This window comes from Phocoena phocoena, chromosome 15, assembly GCF_963924675.1.
Source record: "Phocoena phocoena chromosome 15, mPhoPho1.1, whole genome shotgun sequence".
NCBI lineage: Eukaryota > Metazoa > Chordata > Mammalia > Artiodactyla > Phocoenidae > Phocoena > Phocoena phocoena.
Window position 1 is genome coordinate 23,032,004 of NC_089233.1, and position 20,018 is coordinate 23,052,021.

The 20,018-nt window shown below is 39.0% G+C and overlaps 1 protein-coding gene across 4 annotated transcripts in view; it reads right to left on the reverse strand.

Annotated features, from left to right (window-relative positions):
* The window catches only part of VPS35L (VPS35 endosomal protein sorting factor like), a 133,222-nt gene that overhangs the window by 42,892 nt on the left and 70,312 nt on the right, over positions 1–20,018 (reverse strand). For all 4 annotated transcript variants that reach the window (XM_065893414.1, XM_065893416.1, XM_065893417.1 and 1 more), the window contains 5 exons: positions 11,549–11,611; positions 6,867–6,952; positions 5,294–5,374; positions 3,272–3,335; positions 698–796 (listed from right to left, as the gene is read on the reverse strand). In XM_065893414.1, the coding sequence (XP_065749486.1) occupies positions 698–796; positions 3,272–3,335; positions 5,294–5,374; positions 6,867–6,952; positions 11,549–11,611 (393 nt within the window). The remainder of the gene's footprint in view (positions 1–697; positions 797–3,271; positions 3,336–5,293; positions 5,375–6,866; positions 6,953–11,548; positions 11,612–20,018) is intronic.

A 20,018-nucleotide genomic window follows, 5' to 3' on the forward strand; every position in this document is an offset into this window, starting at 1 on the left:
ATCTTTGCAAAATTGGGTTGTTAGCAGATGCTGTGATAAAAAGCACTGTGCAAAAATTAATGTGGGGAAAAAAAATCAATCTGGAATGGGAGCTAAAGTAGTGGTGTCCCATCTGATTCCAAGGTTTAAGAAGTTGTGCAGTGTTCAATAGATGCATATACTTTATTAGTAAGTAATTATGATGATTTAAGAATGGAATGAAAATACATTATTTTTCTTTCAATTTATGTATACTGTTGGTTCAGAGGGCTGTCAAGTTGTTAGGGCACAAATTCTTAAGTTGTTTGAACCTAATTTCGTAATAAACAGAACTGTTATTTCTTCCTTTTGGCCTAAGGGCACCATGAAAAGTTACTGAAAGGCACATGATCCAAGAAAGCTGGGACTCTGGTTAGGCAACAAGGAATTCTAATGAGGTTAGTATTTCTATAACTAAATAATCAATGCAACTCACTTAACTCTTTGCTGTTGGCACGCAGGAATGAGAATATGCAAGTTTCAGAGAAAAAGAGGCCAATAAAACCACTCAAAGGCTTAAGCAAAGTTGCAGATTTTATTAACCTTTGAGACAACACCTTTCATGCGTTGGGAACAGAAGCAATATGGGGCCAGAAGAATCCCAGATTAAAACTGGTGCATGGCTCAATGATCAACAAATATGTATTGAGAGAACACATGAATGAATGAAAATCCTTACATGAATCAACTGCACAAGAACAGGTTCCAGATTGCTAAACATCGACCTGGCCTCAACGTAAAAACTCAGCTGTTGTTCAAAATCACGGCCAAAAGACACCTAGAGTCAAGGAGAAAGACACCGACGATGTTATCTCCATTGTGAGCACACGATTGGAAAGCTTTTGCCTGAGCTTGTGGGGGCAGGGGAGGCACTGTGATGACAAGTCACCAAAAATCCCACAGCTATAAATGGTGGCTATCTCAGTCGTATGTAAGCAAACACACACATCCGTGCACTGGAATATACTCTAACTAGACTTCACATTACTTCACCCAGCAGAGAGCAGAAATGTTACTATTACCACCTCATCTTCATGACATTGGCATTGTTGTAGAACATAAAAAGACCAAAGGGTATAAAACAGAATCTCAAAATGTAAAGAGGATTTCCCAGGCTAGAAGGAAACCGCTGGAAAGGAAATGATGGAATTTTGTTTGTCAGCTGTGGCCTTTTCACAGAACACAGATTTGGTGATTGGGAGCCATTTGTCAGAGGGGTTCCCTCATAAGGGCCAAACCTTTCTGCTTCCTGAAGGGGATTCCAACCTCGGCAGCTCACTGGTGGCTGCTAGCGCCATAGATGGATGTTTTTCCACCATTAAAAATCCCCTCTACTCCTATTTCTTCAAATTTATGAACAGCTGGTTGGTAGGACAAACTTTACTGCTACAGCAATCATTTTTGTCTGGAGGAGGTTTAATGTCACAATTTCCATTATAGCTATCAGGTTTCACATCTTATTTCCTCATATCCTTTTCCATTATAACTTGGTGGCTTTCAGATAAACCCATAAAAGGATAAATACCACGTGATCAGCATATAACTCAAGGGAACAAGAGAGGCACCTGGTAACAGTCATAGGTATTCAATACATAAAAAGGCTAATCCTGAATTTTCACCAAAATTGGTATTTTGCCCACAGTTAAACTGACCCCTGTTGTTGAATGAGTCACATTTTTCAAGGTGATTTTCAAAGTCTAGTTACTTTCATCTCAGTCAGCTTTTGTCTCGACTTTTCTATTCCAACAGCAGATACTGGCAGATACTGGCAGCAGTGGGTATTTTAGATTTGTGCCCTGAGAATTAAGGCAAAGGTTGTTCTGGCGGGGATGGACCGGTGGGTTATTCCCAAAGAAGCCTGCAACAACACCTCCTGCTCTGCTTGTCCCTTCGCAGTGTCCCTGTAGACTCTTCCCATCCGAAGGTGGAGTCTGCTTTCCCCCGCTTCCAGAGGGCTGGCCCTGCGACTTGCTTTGACCAACAGAATGAAGCAGGAAGCAGCACAGATCACTGTGTGATTTCTGAGCCTCCAAAGGCCCTGCAGCTTCTGATTTCGCCCTCACCACACAAGAGCTCACTGAGATGAGTGAATGATGAGAGAATGATGGACAGAAAGAGGTCACATGGCCGAGAAATAAGCCACCACCAAGACCCCAGACACGTGCTCAAGGCTGTCCTGGATCGTCCAGCCCCAGTTCTGCCACACCTCTGGCATCATACAGAGCGGCCTGGTTATCCACCCAACCCACAGAATTGTAAGAATTAATAAAACACTGTTATTTTAAGCCACTAAGTTTGCGGTGAGTTGTTATACAGCACTGGCTAACTAGGACGAATGGAGAGTGAACACTTGGCATTTCTCCCCCCGACCTGACCCCCAAATTGTTTTCACCAGCATCTGATGGGCAGCACAGCAGGTGCTTCAGGAAGCCCCTTCTCCAGGGAGTTCCCTGGTGGCCAGGGCCTTAGGATTCCGCGCTTTCACTGCCGTGGCCCAGGTTCCATCCCTGGTCAGGGAACTGAGATCCCACAAGCCGCACGGCACGGCCAAAAAAAATAATAAAAAAAAGAAAAGAAAAAATTTAAACTGGCTTTATTAAAAAGAAAAAAAAAAAGGCAGCCCCTTCTCCCACTCCTGGTCCACGTGATTCGGTTGCCTAGGTATGCCTGTCTCCCTAGCTTGGCCGATCAGTGTGTTCATTCTTTCTCACAGCAGCAATTTGCTCAGAGATGAGCTGGTGACCCAAATTAATCCAAGGAGACTCAGCCCCAGGACTTCTGCTGGAGCCCTTCCGGCTGGGCTGCAGAGCTGGAAGGAATGAAAACCCAGAGCTCTTACGGGGAGTGAGCCTGCCTGGGAAGGACGCCAAGAGAGAAGAGCCACGAGCCAAAGACACACACATGGCAGGTCCTAACAACACCACAGAGACCCCAGGTCCAGCTGCTCCTTCTGAGAGGTCTCTTCCTGGACTTTATGTCACATCAGCCAGCAATCTCTTCCTGGACTTTATGCCACATCAGCCAGCAAATCCCCGCCCACCCTCCCCTTTTTATTTTTTTCCTTAAGCCAGTTTGTCTTGGCTCTCCTTGCCCCCAGGGGAGTGCTGGCTAATATAAGTTGTTTTCTAATTTCATCTTATCTCAATAAAAATGAAAAGCACAGGGAACATAATGTTAACTGCTTTCACCAGAGGAAGGATAAACAATTACATCACATTTCCAAGTGCACTGAAACTTCTTCCCCAATACTTACCATTTTTATAAATCCATTAATCAAATATGCCAGCATTCTTTTCTCATCCTCAAGAGTGAGTGCACTAAAATCAATAATTGTACATAATTAACACTGAGGTGATAAATTAAAGTTTCCAAAGGAAAAAAAAGTATTAGAAGTAAGCAACTTAACAGGTAAGAACATTTTGCATTTTCTAGATTTAAAAAACTTCCATGTATGTGTTTCTTTTGATGAAAATATGTAATCTAAATTAACATAATTTAAATGTGTTTCTAATTTCTCTCAAAGATGCTGTTCTCAAGATATATTTATTAACAGCAAAAGAGAAGGTAACTCTCTTCCTTGGAATTTGGATAGCAAGGTCCAACTTCAAATTTTGTATTTCAGAGAAACTTCATTCAACGTTTTACTATAAAAAGTTTAAACATGTAGCAAAGTTGAAATTATACAGTGAACACCAATACACCCTACTACTATCATTTTACAATATTTGCTTTATCATATAACTCTCCATTACTCTCTCCATCCATCAATCTACCTTATTTTGGAGATACAGCTTAAAGTAAATCACAGATCTCAGGTGCTTCTGTTTAATAGCAAATTTAGTATGAATATAAATGAAAAAATGTCAAGTCCTTATAGTTTTGATAATACATGTAAAGGTTTATAAATAGTTCTCCAAATTTATTTTAAAAAATTTTAAGAGCCAAAGACCAAGGCTCCTGTTTATTGGTTTGTTCTAAGGGAAAACAAGTCTGTATTGGCAAAGACTGCATACTGTCCTCCAATATGCAGTGTCCCCTTCATTATTTGAGACTACATTTCCCAAACTCCTTTGTAGCTAGGAGTAGTCACATGACAGTTCTGGCCAATGGGATGTGAATGCGAGTGATGTACGAGCCTCCCAAGTTGTGTCCCTAAAAGGAGGGTGCTGTCCTCCAATGCCTGCCAGCTGCAACATAGACACGGTTGAGGTAAGTCACCTCCACCAGGAAGCAAGGACAACACCCCGGAGGGATAGCAGAGCAGTAAGACAAGAAACCTGGACTCCTAGATGATGTTCTAAAGCAGAGCTACCCCACCCCCACCTTTTGGCTTCACGCTTCTCATAAGAGAAATACATCTTCTATTTCGCTTAGGCCAAAAACCAATGGCCTACTAATACAAGTACCTTTCTAAATGTTTTTTGTGCCTTTATTTCTATTTTTGTGCAACTAAAGTCTATCAGTTCCATTTATTATAAAAAGTCTGGATATTTTGATCTTGAAAACTATTTGTGAAGTTGAAAGCACAAAGTCATGAAATAAAGATTCTAAAATTCAGGGGGGGCAAAAAAAAAGAAATACAATTCATCTTTGTTGATGGTTAAGTTCCAAAACAATTTTCTCATTTCTTGTAACATTTTCCTGTGAATCAAGCTGCTATGTTTAAAAATTCTTTGGGGACCAAACTTTCTGCCACAAATAAGCAGGAACTGCCTCAAGCACAGTCGAATGGAAACATGTAATAAAAAAGAAAAAAAGATAAGACAAATAAAGCTAGAAAGCAAAGGAGATAATTTGGCTTTTGACCCAAAGGTAAGGCCCATGGGTAGGTCTGACCCTCAAGTATACTCAACAAACTGAAGTCCTTCATGTAAGGAATATATACAATTTTATTTGAACTTTAAATAATTGGCTAATATTGAGAAAAAACTTAAAGGCTATGTTACTGGATGAGTGAACTCATTATTATACTATCTGCTGCTCTCAGAAATCTCCAGGAGACATGGAGTATGAGTTCACTTGGATGAAACCAGCCTTCTCCTCCCAATAGAAATCCCTTTGTAAAAACATCTGCCATCTCATTTTCTCAGGAAGGTTACCCTCAGCTCAGCCTCCCTTCTCCCCTGGACTGGAATGTCCTTGTTAACATGTATCTTAATAGACTCCATAAAATAATATTATTCACAGTGGCAGCTTGAAGCAGTAATTCCCTAATGTACTATTATGTGGCATTAAGACCCAGTCCAGGCTCGTTTCAGCCTTACACATGGCTTACTTCACAGAGTCATGCATGGTCTTGCAAATGTGCAAAAGGGCGTTCAGAATGACGGGGTCCTTAGTGGGCTCTTGCTGATGCCTAGAAGACATTTAGAGATAACAGTAAAAGCCATGTCCACTGAGACCACAGAAAGCACAGATTTAGTTCTCATCTACGATACATATGTGAGAAGCAGTAAATTATCTGGTTGGCATTTAACACGGCCCAGATCACCAGCAACGGGCAATGATCTTGTTTTCTCTTAATTCTCCTTTAAATAACAAGTTTGCTCTTCTAACATATCATAACTTCTCCTAACTACAAAATCATGGTAAAACTGATACATTTCCTAAGCCAGACAAAGGGCAAATCTGTTTTCTTACCGTGTTTCTTGAACTTCTAAAGCTGTCCAACAACCTGTCCATAACTGTGTTAAGTGCCAGGCAAAATTATTAATTTGGTTTCTCAAATAACATAAAAGGACACGCTCTTATAACAAATCTTTTTTTTTTCTGGCCGCACCACACGCCATATGGGATCTTAGTTCCCCAAGCAGGGATGGAAACTACACCCCCTACAGTGGAAGCATGGAGTCTCTCTCTCTCTTTTTTTCATATTTATTTATTTATCTATCTATCTATCTATGAGGCTGCATCAGGCCTTAGTTGTGGCATGCAGGATCTTCACTGCGGCATTCGGGATCTTTAGTTGCAGCATGCAGGATCTAGTTCCCTGACCAGGTATTGAACCTAGGTCCCCTAAATTGGAAGTGCGGAACCTTACCCACTGGACCATCAGGGAAGTCTCAATAAATCTTTATGTAAGTAAAGTAGGTATACTTGTCTCAAGCATATGGAATTAACCTTCTGGAAAGGTAATACAAGGAAAGCTTAAAACATACATTCCAGCAACTTCTAACTCAATTTTCCAAACTCTGGTTACTTGAGTTCCATCTTGAGATATTTTTTTAATCACATCTACATACTTAATATTTAAAGGGACTTGAACTTTTAACTTAACCTTGTCCTAAAGAATAATACATTTGAAGTCACTGATTAAACTAGTTATATATTATCTAACATACTTTAAAATAAATACACGTTTTAAAATAAAAATAAAAATCTCTCTTCCATGTACCACCTGAAAGTATTTCATGTACCATCAGCAGTAGGCAGTTTTGGGAAAACAGACTTAATCAATAAAATGAAAGGAACTAAGTTGAAAACTGATCACAAATCTACACATTAACGACAGAAACCTTTCTGGCTCTGGTATCTTGAGAAGAATGACTTTATCTTTTAAAATGACACTTCCTAAATAGTACATCAATAGATTGCTCCTTCCCAAATCACAGGAGTGAGATATGGGTGATGGTCAGGCTCTGTTAACATCTATTACTTTGTATTCTTAAGCTAATTATAAACTTTTATCATGACTTCTCCTTTTAATGTGGTTTTTCTCTCAATGTTATTTTAGGTATAAATATATCACTACATCACAGGCCCTCAAAATGCATAAATTGATTTCTTAGCAACAGGCTTCACAAGGGCAGCTGGAATTGAAGTTTCTGATTACATCATGTTACACTTACTTGATAAAAACTTCCATGATGCATTTGCAAACCTCCACCCGCACACTCTCTTTTTGGAACATGTCCAGAAATGGCAGAAATTTTTCCTAAAAAAAAAATAATAAAAGCACTCTACCTGCAATTTACACAAGTTACTGGAAGGAATTTGTGGGTTACTTTTTCTTTAAAGGGCAAAACAGAGGAAGAGTTGTTCATCTTTCTGAGGCAGATCTGATCAGGACTCACATGAAAGCAAGTACAGAACTCTGAGGATTTTAAAACTATTACTATTAAAACAAATTGCACATGCCCAAGGACCAGGGCTGGGACCAGTTAACATTTTCGCAAATCATCTGGACAACCTTTAGATGAGAATAAGCTCTTCTTGGTAGCAGAAGGCAAAGGAGGCTCCAATCTTTTAATGAATGTATAGAGGAACAGAGAAAGAAGAGTCAGAGTTGTTCAGAGCAGCTTCTGCAACCTGACTCCTCATTCAGTGGCTGTGTGACCTTAAGCAAGTTACTCTACCTCTTCCAGCATCAGTTTCCTCATCTGTAAAGTGGGACTCATTACTACTCATGCCTTCCCAGTGGTGTTCGGAAAATGATCTGAGGCAATCCATGTAAAGTCAGTAGAAAAGATCAACAAAACTAAAAGCTGGTTCTTTGAAAAGATAAACAAAATTGATAAACCTTTAGCCAGACTCATCAAGAAAAAATGGGAGAGGGCCCAAATCAGTAAAAGTAGACATGAAAAAGAAGTTACAACTGATACCACAGAAATACAAAGAACCGTAAGAGACTACTACAAGCAACTATATGCCAACAAAACAGACAATCTAGAAGAAACGGAAAAATTCTTAGAAAGGTACAATCTCCTAAGAGTGAACCAATGAGAAATAGAAAATATAAAACAGACCAATCACAAGTATTAAAATTGATCTGTGATTAAGAAACTCCCAACAAACAAAAGTCCAGGACCAGATGACTTCACAGGCAAATTCTATCAAACATTTAGAGAGGAGTTAATAAACTATTCCAAAAAATTAACTCATTCTCTGAGGCCACCATCACCCTGATACCAAAATCAGACAAAGATATCATCAAAAAGAAAATTACAGGCCAATATCACTGATGAACATAGATGCAAGAATCCAACTGAATACTAGCAAACTGAATCCAACAATACATTAAAAAGATCATACACCATGAACAAATGGGGTCATTATCCCAAGGATGCAAGGATTTTTCAATATCCACAAGTCAATCAGTGTGATACACCACATTAATAAATTGAATAAAAACCACTATGATCATCTCGATAGATGCAGAAAAAGCTTTTGAATAAAATTCAACACCCATTTATGATAAAAACTCTCCAGAAAGTGCGTATAGAGGGGACCTACCTCAACATAATAAATGCCATATATGACAAACCCACAGCTCACATCATACTCAATGGTGAAAAGCTGAAAGCATTTCCTCTAAGATCAGGAACAAGACAAGGATGTCCACTCTCACCACTTTTATTCAACATAGTTTTGGAAGTCCTAGCCACAGCAATCAGAGAAGGAAAAGAAACAAAAGGAACCCAAATTGGAAAAGAAGAAGTAAAACTGTCACTGTTTGCAGATGACATGATACTATACATAGAAAACCCCAAAGTCACTACTGGAAAACTACTAGAGATTGCTCATCAATGAATTCGGTAAAGTTGCAGGATACAAAATTAATACACAGGGATCTGTTGCATTTCTATACACTAACAATGAAAGGTCAGAAAGAGAAACTAAGGCAACAATCCCATTTACCATTGCATCAAAAAGAATTAAATGCCTAGGAATAAACTTACCTAAGCAGGCAAAAGACCTGTACTCCAAAAACTTTAAGATGCTGATGAAAGAAATAAAAAATGACACAAACAAATGGAAAGATATATACCATGTTCTTGGATTGGAAGAATCAATGTTGTCAAAACAACTATATTGGGCTTCCCTGGTGGCGCAGTGGTTAAGAATCTGCCTGCCAACACAGGGGACATGGGTTCTAGCCCTGGTCTGGGAAGATCCCACATGCCGTGGAGCAACTAAGCCCATGCGCCGCAACTACTGAGCCTGTGCTCTAGAGCCCGTGCTCCGGCAACAAGAGAAGCCACCGCAATGAGAAGCCCACGCACCCCAATGAAGAGTAGCCCCAGCTTACCACAACTAGAGAAAGCCTGTGCACAGCAACGAAGACCCAACGCAGCCAATCAATCAATAAAATAAAATTTAAAAAAAAAAAAAAAAAAAACTATATTACCCAAGGAAACCAACAGATTCAATGCAATTCGTATGAAATTACCAACTGCATTTTTCACAGAACTAGAAAAAAAAATTTTAATTTGTATGGAAATACAAAAGACCCGAATAGCCAAAGCAATCTTGAGAAAGAAAAACGGAGCTGGAGGACTCAGGCTCCCTGACTTCAGACTATACTACAAAGCTACAGTAATCAAGTCAGTATGGTACTGGCACAAAAACCGAAATACAGATCAATGGAACAGGATAGAAATCCCAGAGATAAACCCACGCACATATGGTCAATTAATCTACAAAAAAGGAGGCAAGGATATACAATAGAAAAAAGACAGTCTCTTCAATAAGTGGTGCTGGGAAAACTGGACAGCTACATGCAAAAGAATGAAATTAGAACATTCTCTAACACCATACACAAAAATAAACTCAAAACAGATTAAAGACCTAAACGTAAGACCAGATACTATAACACTTCTAGAGGAAAACATAGGTAAGACACTCTTTGACATAAATTGCAACATAAATTGCATGATATAAATTGCAACAATATCTTTTTGGATCTGTCTCCTAGAGTAATGGAAATAAAAACAAAAATAAACAAATGGAACCTAATTAAACTTAAAAAGCTTTTGCATAGCAAAGGAAACAATAAACAAAACAAAAAGATAACCTACAGAATGCGAGAAAATATTTGCAAATGATGTGACTAACAAGGAATTAATCTTCAAAATATACAAAACAGCTCATACAGCTCAGTATCAAAAAATCAACCCAATCAAAAAATAAACAGAAGATCTAAAACGACATTTCTCCAAAGAACATGTACAGATGGCCAAAAGGCACATGAAAAGATGCTCAACATTGTTAATTATTAGAGAACTGCAAATCAAAACTACTATGATGTATCACCTCACACCCAAAAGAATGGCCATAATCAAAAAGTCTACAAATAGTAAACGCTGAAGAGGGTGAGAAGAAAACAGAACCCTCCTACAGTGCTGGTGGGAATGTAAATTGGTACAGACACTATGGAGAAGAGTATGGGGGTTCCTTAAAAAACTAAAAACAAAGCTACCATATGATCCATCAATTCCACTCCTGGGCATATATCCAGAGAAAAACATAATTCGAAAAGATACATGCACCCTAATAGCAGCACTATCTACAACAGCCAAGATATGGAAGCAACCTAAGTGTCCACTGACAGATGAATGGATAAATAAGATATGGTGCGTATGTATATATGTACACACACACACACTGGAATATTACTCAGCCATAAAAAGAATGAAATAACGCCATTTGCAACAACGTGGATGGACCTAGAGATTATCATACTAAGTGAAGTAAGCCAGACAAAGACAAATACCATAGGATATTGCTTGTATGTAAAATCTAAAAGAAGGATACAAATGAACTTATTTATGAAACAGAAATAGACTCACAGACATAGAAACTTATGGTTACCAAAGGAGAGTAGGTGAGAGGGATAAATTAGGAGTTTGGGATTAAAATATACACACTACTATATATAAAATATATAACCAACAAGGACCTACTGTATAGCACAGGGAACTATACTCAGTATCTTGTAATAACCTATAATGGAAGAGAATGTAAAAAAAGGATATATATTTATATATACGTATAACTGAATCACCTTACTGTATACCCGAAACTAACACAACATTGTAAATCAACTATATTTCAATAAAAATTAAAGAAAAAAAAAAAGTTCTAGCACAGTGCTTGGGGCATGGCAAAAGTCCAATAAATAACAGCCTTTATTATTAAATAAACAAAAGCTTACAGTCTGTGAGAGTACTGGAAATGGAAGCAGGAAGAAGGAAAAGGAAAGTTGAGGGCAGGGCAGAGAGTGTTACTACACAGAGAGTCACCTAGATTGGTATGTGACCAGGGCACTGCAGCAAATGAGAAGGATGTCACGGGCTATTTTAAATTTTTGAGGGAAATATAATAAATCTCAACTCTGTCAGACACTGAGACAACTATTAGCTTGATGTATATCATAGTTTCAACATTAGATTATTGTGTGATAAAAAGCAGGTACCATGCAAAAATCAATGAGGAAGAGGATGTCCAATTTGATTCTAAGGTTTGAGAAGTTGTGTCATACCCAGTAGGTGCACATATCCCATAGTAAGTAATGAATGAAATAAAGACAATATTTTTCTATCAGTTTATGTGTATTATTTTCTCAAGTGCTGCTTAAGTTGTCATGACATAAATATTTAAATTGTTTAAACCTTACTAGTGTTTTTTAATAAAAAATGGAACTGTTAAGTATTTCTTTTGGTCTAGGACACCATGAAAAAATTATTGAGACACTAAAGGAACCTCTGAGTCAGATACAAATTTCCAAAGATAGTTAAGGAAGGTTACTTACCACTGAAAAAAGAACTGAGAAATCATGGAAGTGTGCAATTACTTTCTTAATTATGGACTGAAGCTGTAAAGCAAAATGAAAAACACATCTTTAATAAAACTTCGATATTTTTTAAAAGGCAACCCTGCCCATAGTTTGCAATCACAGTTACAATAAGGGAAACCTAGATTACACAAGGAACAGGGAATTACTGGGTTACGTTAAACGTAGTCTCAATCTGAGTTTGCCCATCTTACTCTAGTCTTGGAGAAACACCTTGGCCTCAGTCTTCTCTTCTGTAAAATTGGAAAGCAAAACAGTATCTCACTCATTGTGAGGACTAAATGGGATGGTTTGCTTACAGTGTTTAGAGCAATGCCTGCCCTTCAAAGCTCTCCATTCAAATCAGGTATGAATATTCAAGAGGTGGGCAAACGTTTTCCATACAGGACCATACCGTCACCACAACTACTCAACTCTGCTGCTGCAGCTGGAAAGCAGTCATTGACAGTGTGTCAACAGAGGGGTGTGGCTGGGTTCCGATAAAACTTTATTCACAACAGGTTGTGGGCTACATGGGCAGTGGTTTACAGATCCCTATTCTACCCCATGGTGGTCCTGTGTTTTTTGACTACTTCAGTGGAGAGGCACTGGACTGAGTTTGTCAGTGGGGTCAAAGGCCATGGCATTACCCGAGGATGGTGGCACAGTCTGTGAGGTCTGTCCTAGATGGCCATGTACTGATGTCCACCACCCCTCACCCTGACATGCACAGAGTCCTGTTCACAGTGCCCTGGCACGGGAGAACCAAGGAGGCACTTTCTCTACATAAAATATAAACCGTGGCCAGGAGCGATGCCTACCCCCACGTCCTGCCTGCGACAGCCATACACAATGGGGTGTCACTCTAGGACTTGCTTCAGACATTGCAAGGAAAACCAGCCCTATTTGGATCACCAGCAAAACTACTGCCATTGAGAAGCTACCCAGGACTGAAGCCGTGTGTCTGACAGGGTCTTGGTGTTCTGGCTGGGTGTCCGGCCTGAGCCTCTGAGGTGGGAGAGCCGAGTTCGGGACATTAGACGACCAGAGACCTCCCGGCTCCACGTAATATCAAAAGGCGAAAGCTCTCCCAGAGATCTCCATCTCAACGCTAAGACCCAGCTCCACTCAACAACCAGCAAGCTACAGTGTTGGACACCCTGCGCCAAACAACTAGCAAGACAGGAACACACCCCACCATTAGCAGACAGGCTGCCTAAAATCACAGTAAGCTCACAGACACCCCAAAACACACCACCAAACGTGGTCCTGCCCACCAGAAAGACAAGATCCAGCCTCATCCACCAGAACACAGGCACCAGTCCCCTCCACAAGGAGGCCTACACAAGCCACTGAACCAACCTTATCCACTGAGGGCAGACACCAAAAACAACAAGAACTATGAACCTGCAGCCTGTGAAAAGGAGACCCCACACACAGTAAGCTAAGCAAAATGAGAAGACAGAGACACACAGCAGATGAAGGAGCAAAGTAAAAACCCACCAGACCAAACAAATGAAGAGGAAATAGGCAGTCTACCTGAAAAAGAATACAGAGTAATGATAGTAAAGGTGACCCAAAATCGTGGAAATAGAATGGACAAGTACAAGAAAGGTTTAACAAGGACCTAGAAGAACTAAAGAGCAAACAAGCAATGATGAAAAACACAATAAATGAAATTTAAAATTCTCTAGAAGGAATCAATAGCAGAATAACTGAGGCAGAAAAACGGATAACTAACCTGGAAGACAAAATAGTGGAAATAACTACCACAGAGCAGAGTAAAGAGAAAAGAATGAAAAGAATTCAGGACAGTCTCAGAGACCTCTGGGACAACATTAAATGCACCAACATTCGAATTATAGGGGTCCCAGAAGAAGAAGAGAAAAAGAAAGGGATTGAGAAAATATTTGAAGAGATTATAGTTGAAAACTTCCCTAATATGGGAAAGGAAATAGTCAATCAAGTCCAGGAAGCACAGAGAGTCCCATACAGGATAAATCCAAGGAGAAACATGCCAAAACACATATAATCAAACTATTAAAAATTAAATACAAAGAAAACATATAAAAAGCAGCAAGGGAAAAGCAACAAATAACATAAAAGGGAATCCCCATAAGGTTAACAGCTGATCTTTCAGCAGAAACTCTGCAAGCCAGAGGGAGTGGCAGGACATATTTAAAGTGAAGAAAGGGAAAAACCTACAACCAAGATTACTCTACCCAGCAAGGATCTCATTCAGATTCGACGCAGAAATGAAAACCTTTACAAACAAGCAAAAGCTAAGAGCATTCAGCGCCACCAAACCAGCTTTACAACAAATGCTAAAGGAACTTCTCTAGGCAGGAAACACAAGAGAAGGAAAAGACCTACAATAACAAACCCAAAACAATTAAGAAAATGGTAATAGGAACATACACATTGATAATTACCTTAAATGTAAATAGATTAAATGCTCTGAGCAAAAGACATAGACTGGCTGAACGCATACAAAAACAAGACCTGTATATATGCTGTCTACAAGACACCCACTTCAGACCTAGGGACATATACAGACTGAAAGTGAGGGATGGCAAAAGATATTCCATGCAAAGGGAAATCAAAAGAAAACTGGAGTACCAATTCTCATATCAGACAAAATAGACTTTAAAATAAAGATGATTACAAGAGACAAAGAAGGACACTACATAATGATCAAGGGACCAATCCAAGAAGAAGATGTAACAATTGTAAATATTTATGCACCCAGCATAGGAGCACTTCAATACATAAGGCAAACGCTAACAGCCATAAAAGGGGAAATCAACAGTAACACAATAATAGTAGGGGACTTTAACACCTCACTTTCACCAATGGACAGATCATCCAAAATGAAAATAAATAAGAAAACACAAGCTTTAAATGACACATTAAACAAGATGGACTTGGGCTTCCCTGGTGGCGCAGTGGTTGAGAGTCCACCTGCTGATGCAGGGGACACGAGTTCATGCCCCGGTCCGGGAAGATCCCACATGCCACGGAGCGGCTGGGCCCGTGAGCCATGGCCGCTGAGCCTGCGCGTCTGGAGCCTGTGCTCCGCAACGGGAGAGGCCACAACAGTGAGAGGCCTGTGTACCGCAAAACAAACAAACAAACAAACAAAAAAACAAGATGGACTTAATTGATATTTATAGGACATTCCATCCAAAAACAACAGAATACACTTTCTTCTCAAGTGCTCATGGAACATTCTCCAGGATAGATCATATCTTGGGTCACAAATCAAGCCTTGGTAAATTTAAGAAAATTTAAATTGTATCAAGTATCCTTTTCAACCACAATGCTATGAGCCTAGGTATCAATTACAGGAAAAAAAAAACGTAAAAAATACAAACACATGGAGGTTAAACAATACACTACTAAATAACCAAGAGATCACTGAAGAAATCAAAGAGGAAATCAAAAAATACCTAGAGACAAATTACGATGAGAACACGACCCAAAACCTATGGGATGCAGCAAAAGCAGTTCTAAGAGGGAAGCTTATGGCAATACAAACCTACCTCAAGAAGCAAGAAACATCTCAAGTAAACAACCTAACCTTACACCTAAAGCAATTAGAGAAAGAAGAGCAAAAAAGCCCCAAAGTTAGCAGAAGGAAAGAAATCATAAAGATCAGATCAGAAATAAATGAAAAAAATGAAGGAAACAATAGTAAAGATCAATAAAACTAAAAGCTGGTTCTTTGAGAAGATAAACAAAATTGATAAACCATTAGCCAGACTCATCAAGAAAAAAAGGGAGAAGACTCAAATCAACAGAATTAGAAATGAAAAAGGAGAAGTAACAACTGACACTGCAGAAATACGAAGGATCGTGAGAGATTACTACAAGCAACTATATGCCAATAAAATGGACAATCTGGAAGAAATGGACAAATTCTTAGAAAAGCACAACCTTCCAGGACTGGACCACGAAGAAACAGAAAATACAAACAGACCAATCACAAGCACTGAAATTGAAACTGTGATTAAAAATCTCCCAACAAACAAAAGCCCAGGACCAGATGGATTCACAGGCAAATTCTATCAAAGATTTAGAGAAGAGCTAACAGCTATCCTTCTCAAACTCTTCCAAAATATAGCAGAGGAGAGACACTCCCAAACTCATTCTACGAGGCCACCATCACCCTGGTACCAAAACCAGACAAAGATGTCACAAAGAAAGAAAACTATGGACCAATATCACTGTTGAACACAGATGCAAAAATCCTCAACAGAATACTAGCAAACAGAATCCAACAGCACAGTAAAAGGATCATACACCATGATCAAGTGGAGTTTATCCCAAGAATGCAAGGATTCTCCAATATATGCAAATTAATCAATGTGATACACCGTATTAACAAATTGAAGGATAAAAACCATACGATAATCTCAATAGATGCAGGAAAAGCTTTTGACAAAACTCAACACCCATTTATGATAAAAACTCTCCAGAAAGTAGGCATAGAGGGAACTTACCTCAACATAATAAAGGCCACATATGACAAACCCACAGCCAACAACGTTCTCAATGCTGAAAAACTGAAACCATTTCCACTAAGATCAGGAAGAAGACAAGGTTCCCCACTCTTACCACTATTATTCAGCATAGTTTTGGAAGTTGTAGCGTCAGCAATCAGAGAAGAAAAAGTAATAATAGGAATACAAATCGGAAAAGGTAAGTAAAACTGTCACTGTTTACAGATGACATGATACTATACATAGAGAATCCTAAAGATGCCACCGGAATCTACTAGAGCTATTCAATGAATTTGGTAAAGTAGTAGGATACAAAATTAATGCACAGAAATCTCTGGCATTCCTATACACTAATGATGAAAAATGTGAAAGAGAAATTAAGGAAACACTCCCATTTACCACTGCAACAAAAAGAATAAAATACCTAGGAATTGACCTAGATAAGGAGGCTAAAGACCTGTATGCAGAAAACTATAAGACACTGATGAAAGAAATTAAAGATGATACAAACAGATGGAGACATATACCATGTTCTTGGATTGGAAATATCAACATTGTGAAAATGACTCTACTACCCAAAGCAATCTACAGATTCAATGCAATCCCTATCAAACAACAAATAGCATTTTTCACAGAACTTGAACAAAAAAATTTCACAACTTGTTTGGAAACACAAAAGACCCGAATAGCCAAAGCAATCTTGAGAAAGAAAAATGGAGCTGGAGGAATCAGGCTCCCTGACTTCAGACTATACTACAAAGCTACAGTAATCAAGACAGTATGGTACTGGCACAAGAACAGAAATATAGATCAATGGAACAGGACAGAAAGCCCAGAGATAAACCCACGCACATATGGTCACCTTACCTTTGATAAAGGAGGAAAGAATATACAAAGAAGAAAAGAGAGCCTCTTCAATAAGTGGTGCTAGGAAAACTGCACAGCTACATGTAAAAGAATGAAATTAGAACACTTCCTAACACCATACACAAAAATGAACTCAAAATGGATTAAAGACCTAAATGTAAGGCCAGACACTATAAAACCTTTAGCAGAAAACATAAGCAGAACACTCTATGACATAAATCACAGCAAGATCCTTTTTGACCCACTTCTTAGAGAAATGGAAATAAAACCAAAAATAAACAAATGGGACCTAATGAAATTTAAAAGATTTGCATAGCAAAAGAAACCATAAACAAGACGAAAAGACAACCCTCAGAATGGGAGGAAATATTTGCAAATAAAGCAGCTGACAAAGGATTAATCTCCAAAATATGCAAGCAGCTCATGTGGCTCAGTATCAAAAAAACAACCCAATCCAAAAATGGGCAGAAGACCTAAGCAGACATTTCTCCAAAGAAGATATACAAATTGCCAAGAAACACATGAAAGGATGGTTAACATCACTAATCATTAGAGAAATGCAAATCAAAACTACTATGAGGTATCACCTCACACCAGTCAGAATGGCCATCATCAAAAGATCTACAAACAATAAATGCTGAAGAGGGTGTGGAGAAAAGGGAACCCTCCTGCACTGCTGGTGGGAATGTAAATTGATACAGCCACTATGGAGAACAGTATGGAGGTTCCTTAAGAAACTAAAAATAGAACTACCATATGACCCAGCAATCCCACTACTGGGCATATACCAAGAAAACTGCAATTCGAAAAGAGTCATGTACCACAATGTTCACTGCATCACTATTTACAATAGCCAGGACATGGAAGCAACCTAAGTATCCACTGACAGATGAATGCATAAAGAAGATGTGGCACATATATACAATGGAATATTACTCAGCCATAAAAAGAAATGAAATTGAGTTATTTGTAGTGAGGCGGATGGACCCAGAGTCTGTCATACAGAGTGAAGTAAGTCAGAAAGAGAAAAACAAATACTGTATGCTAACACATATATGGAATCTAAAAACACCAAAAAAAATAAGAAGGTTCTGAAGAACATAGAGGCAGGACAGAAATAAAGATGCAGATGTAGAGAATGGACTTGAGGACACAGGGAGGGGGAAGGGTAAGCTGGGACGAAGTGAGAGAGTGGCACTGACATATATACACTACCAAATGTAAAGTAGATAGCTAGTGGGAAGCAGCCGCATAGCACAGGGAGATCAGCTCTGTGCTCTGTGACCACCTAGAGGGGTGGGATAGGGAGGGTGGAAGGGAGACACAAGAGGGAGAGGATATGGGGATATATGTATATGTATAGCTGATTCAGTTTGTTATACAGCAGAAACTACCACAACATTGTAAAGCAATTATACTCCAATAAAGATGTTAAAAAAAAAAAAAACCCCTATCCCTGGTTGCTGTCAAGAAAGGAAAATTTACTGACAAGTACTTTGTTTATACTAAAAACATCACTGTTTAAATCATCTGCAAAGGAAATGGCTCATGGTCCAAAATATGGAATATTAAGAGGTACACACCCCATTTCATAATTACGCAGTTTACTAGGTCAGCAAGCAAAGGACTTCAAAACGTCATGACAAACAGTGCTTCAAGGCAGAGCATTCAAAGATACTGCAGTACTGTCTGGTTAAAATAGTTCCTGAAACCTTATCCACAGCAACTAATCCCTGTAGAACAGGAAATTTTTTTTTAATATTTAAAGTACACTTACAAATAATGCCTTTCCTGGTTTTAAAAGATGTATTTTTTCCCTTCAACGTTTCATTATGAAATGCTGAAATGTAAGAAAATTCAATGAATAATAACAAACACCCATTTACTCACCACTTAGATTCTACACGGGCTAACATTTTGCTATATTTGCTTTACCTCCTCACCTATCCATTGATCCGATGGCAGAACTTTTAAAATTGTGTTGACTGTGTGTTGCCAACTTTTTTACTGTGAAATAATTTCAAACTTGCAGAAACACTGAAAAAACAGTACAGAAAACTCCCATATTCCCTTTACACAAAGTCATCAATTTTTAGTATTTTGCCAAATTTGTTTCATTGTCCTCTCTCTGTAAAAAGACATATTATATTTTTTTCTGAACCATGTGAAAGTAGATTGAATGTCCCTCACCCCTTACCACTTCATTTGTATTTCCTAAGAATAGTCATATTCTCTGACATTTCTACTCTGTTGTTTATCAAATTCAGGAAAGCTAACACTGGTATAATTTTAATACTTTAATCTATCATTTGTATTCCAATCTTGTCAACTGTCTCAGTACATTCTCTTTTTTTGCGGTACGCGGGCCTCTCACTGTTGTGGCCTCTCCCGTTGCGGAGCACAGCCTCCGGATGCGCAGGCTCAGCGGCCATGGCTCACGGGCGCAGCTGCTCTGCGGTATGTGGGATCTTCCCGGACCGGGGCATGAACCCGTGTCCCCTGCATCGGCAGGCGGACTCTCAACCACTGCACCACCAGGGAAGCCCTCAGTACATTCTTTACAGCATTATTTTTTCCTCTCTTTAGTACAGGATTCAGTTCAGGATCATGCATTGCGTTTTGTTTTCATGTCTGTGTAGTCTGTGTTAATTTGGAACAGTTCCTTAACCTTCTTTGTCACTGATGGCAAAGATTTTTTTTACAAGCCCATTGCTTTATAGAATGCTCCTCAATTTGGGCATGACTAATGTTACCTCATGATTAGATTCAGTCATGCGTTCTCGACTGGAATGTTACATAGATGATGCTGTGTCTTTCCTGTTTTTCGGGGTTCCATATCTGCAGGCACAAGATAGCCACTTGCTCCTCAATGGTGATAAGGATTTTGATTAGCCTGTCAATGACTGTCCAAATTCTCCACTCCAGAGTCACTATTTTTCCCCTTGCGATTAATACTCATTCTATGGGAGGAGATACGAAAATGTCCTGCTCCTCATCAGACATTCCCCCCAGATTTAGCATCCGCTGATGATTCTTGCCTGAAGACCGATGATTCTTGTCTCCACTGTGACGGCTGCAAA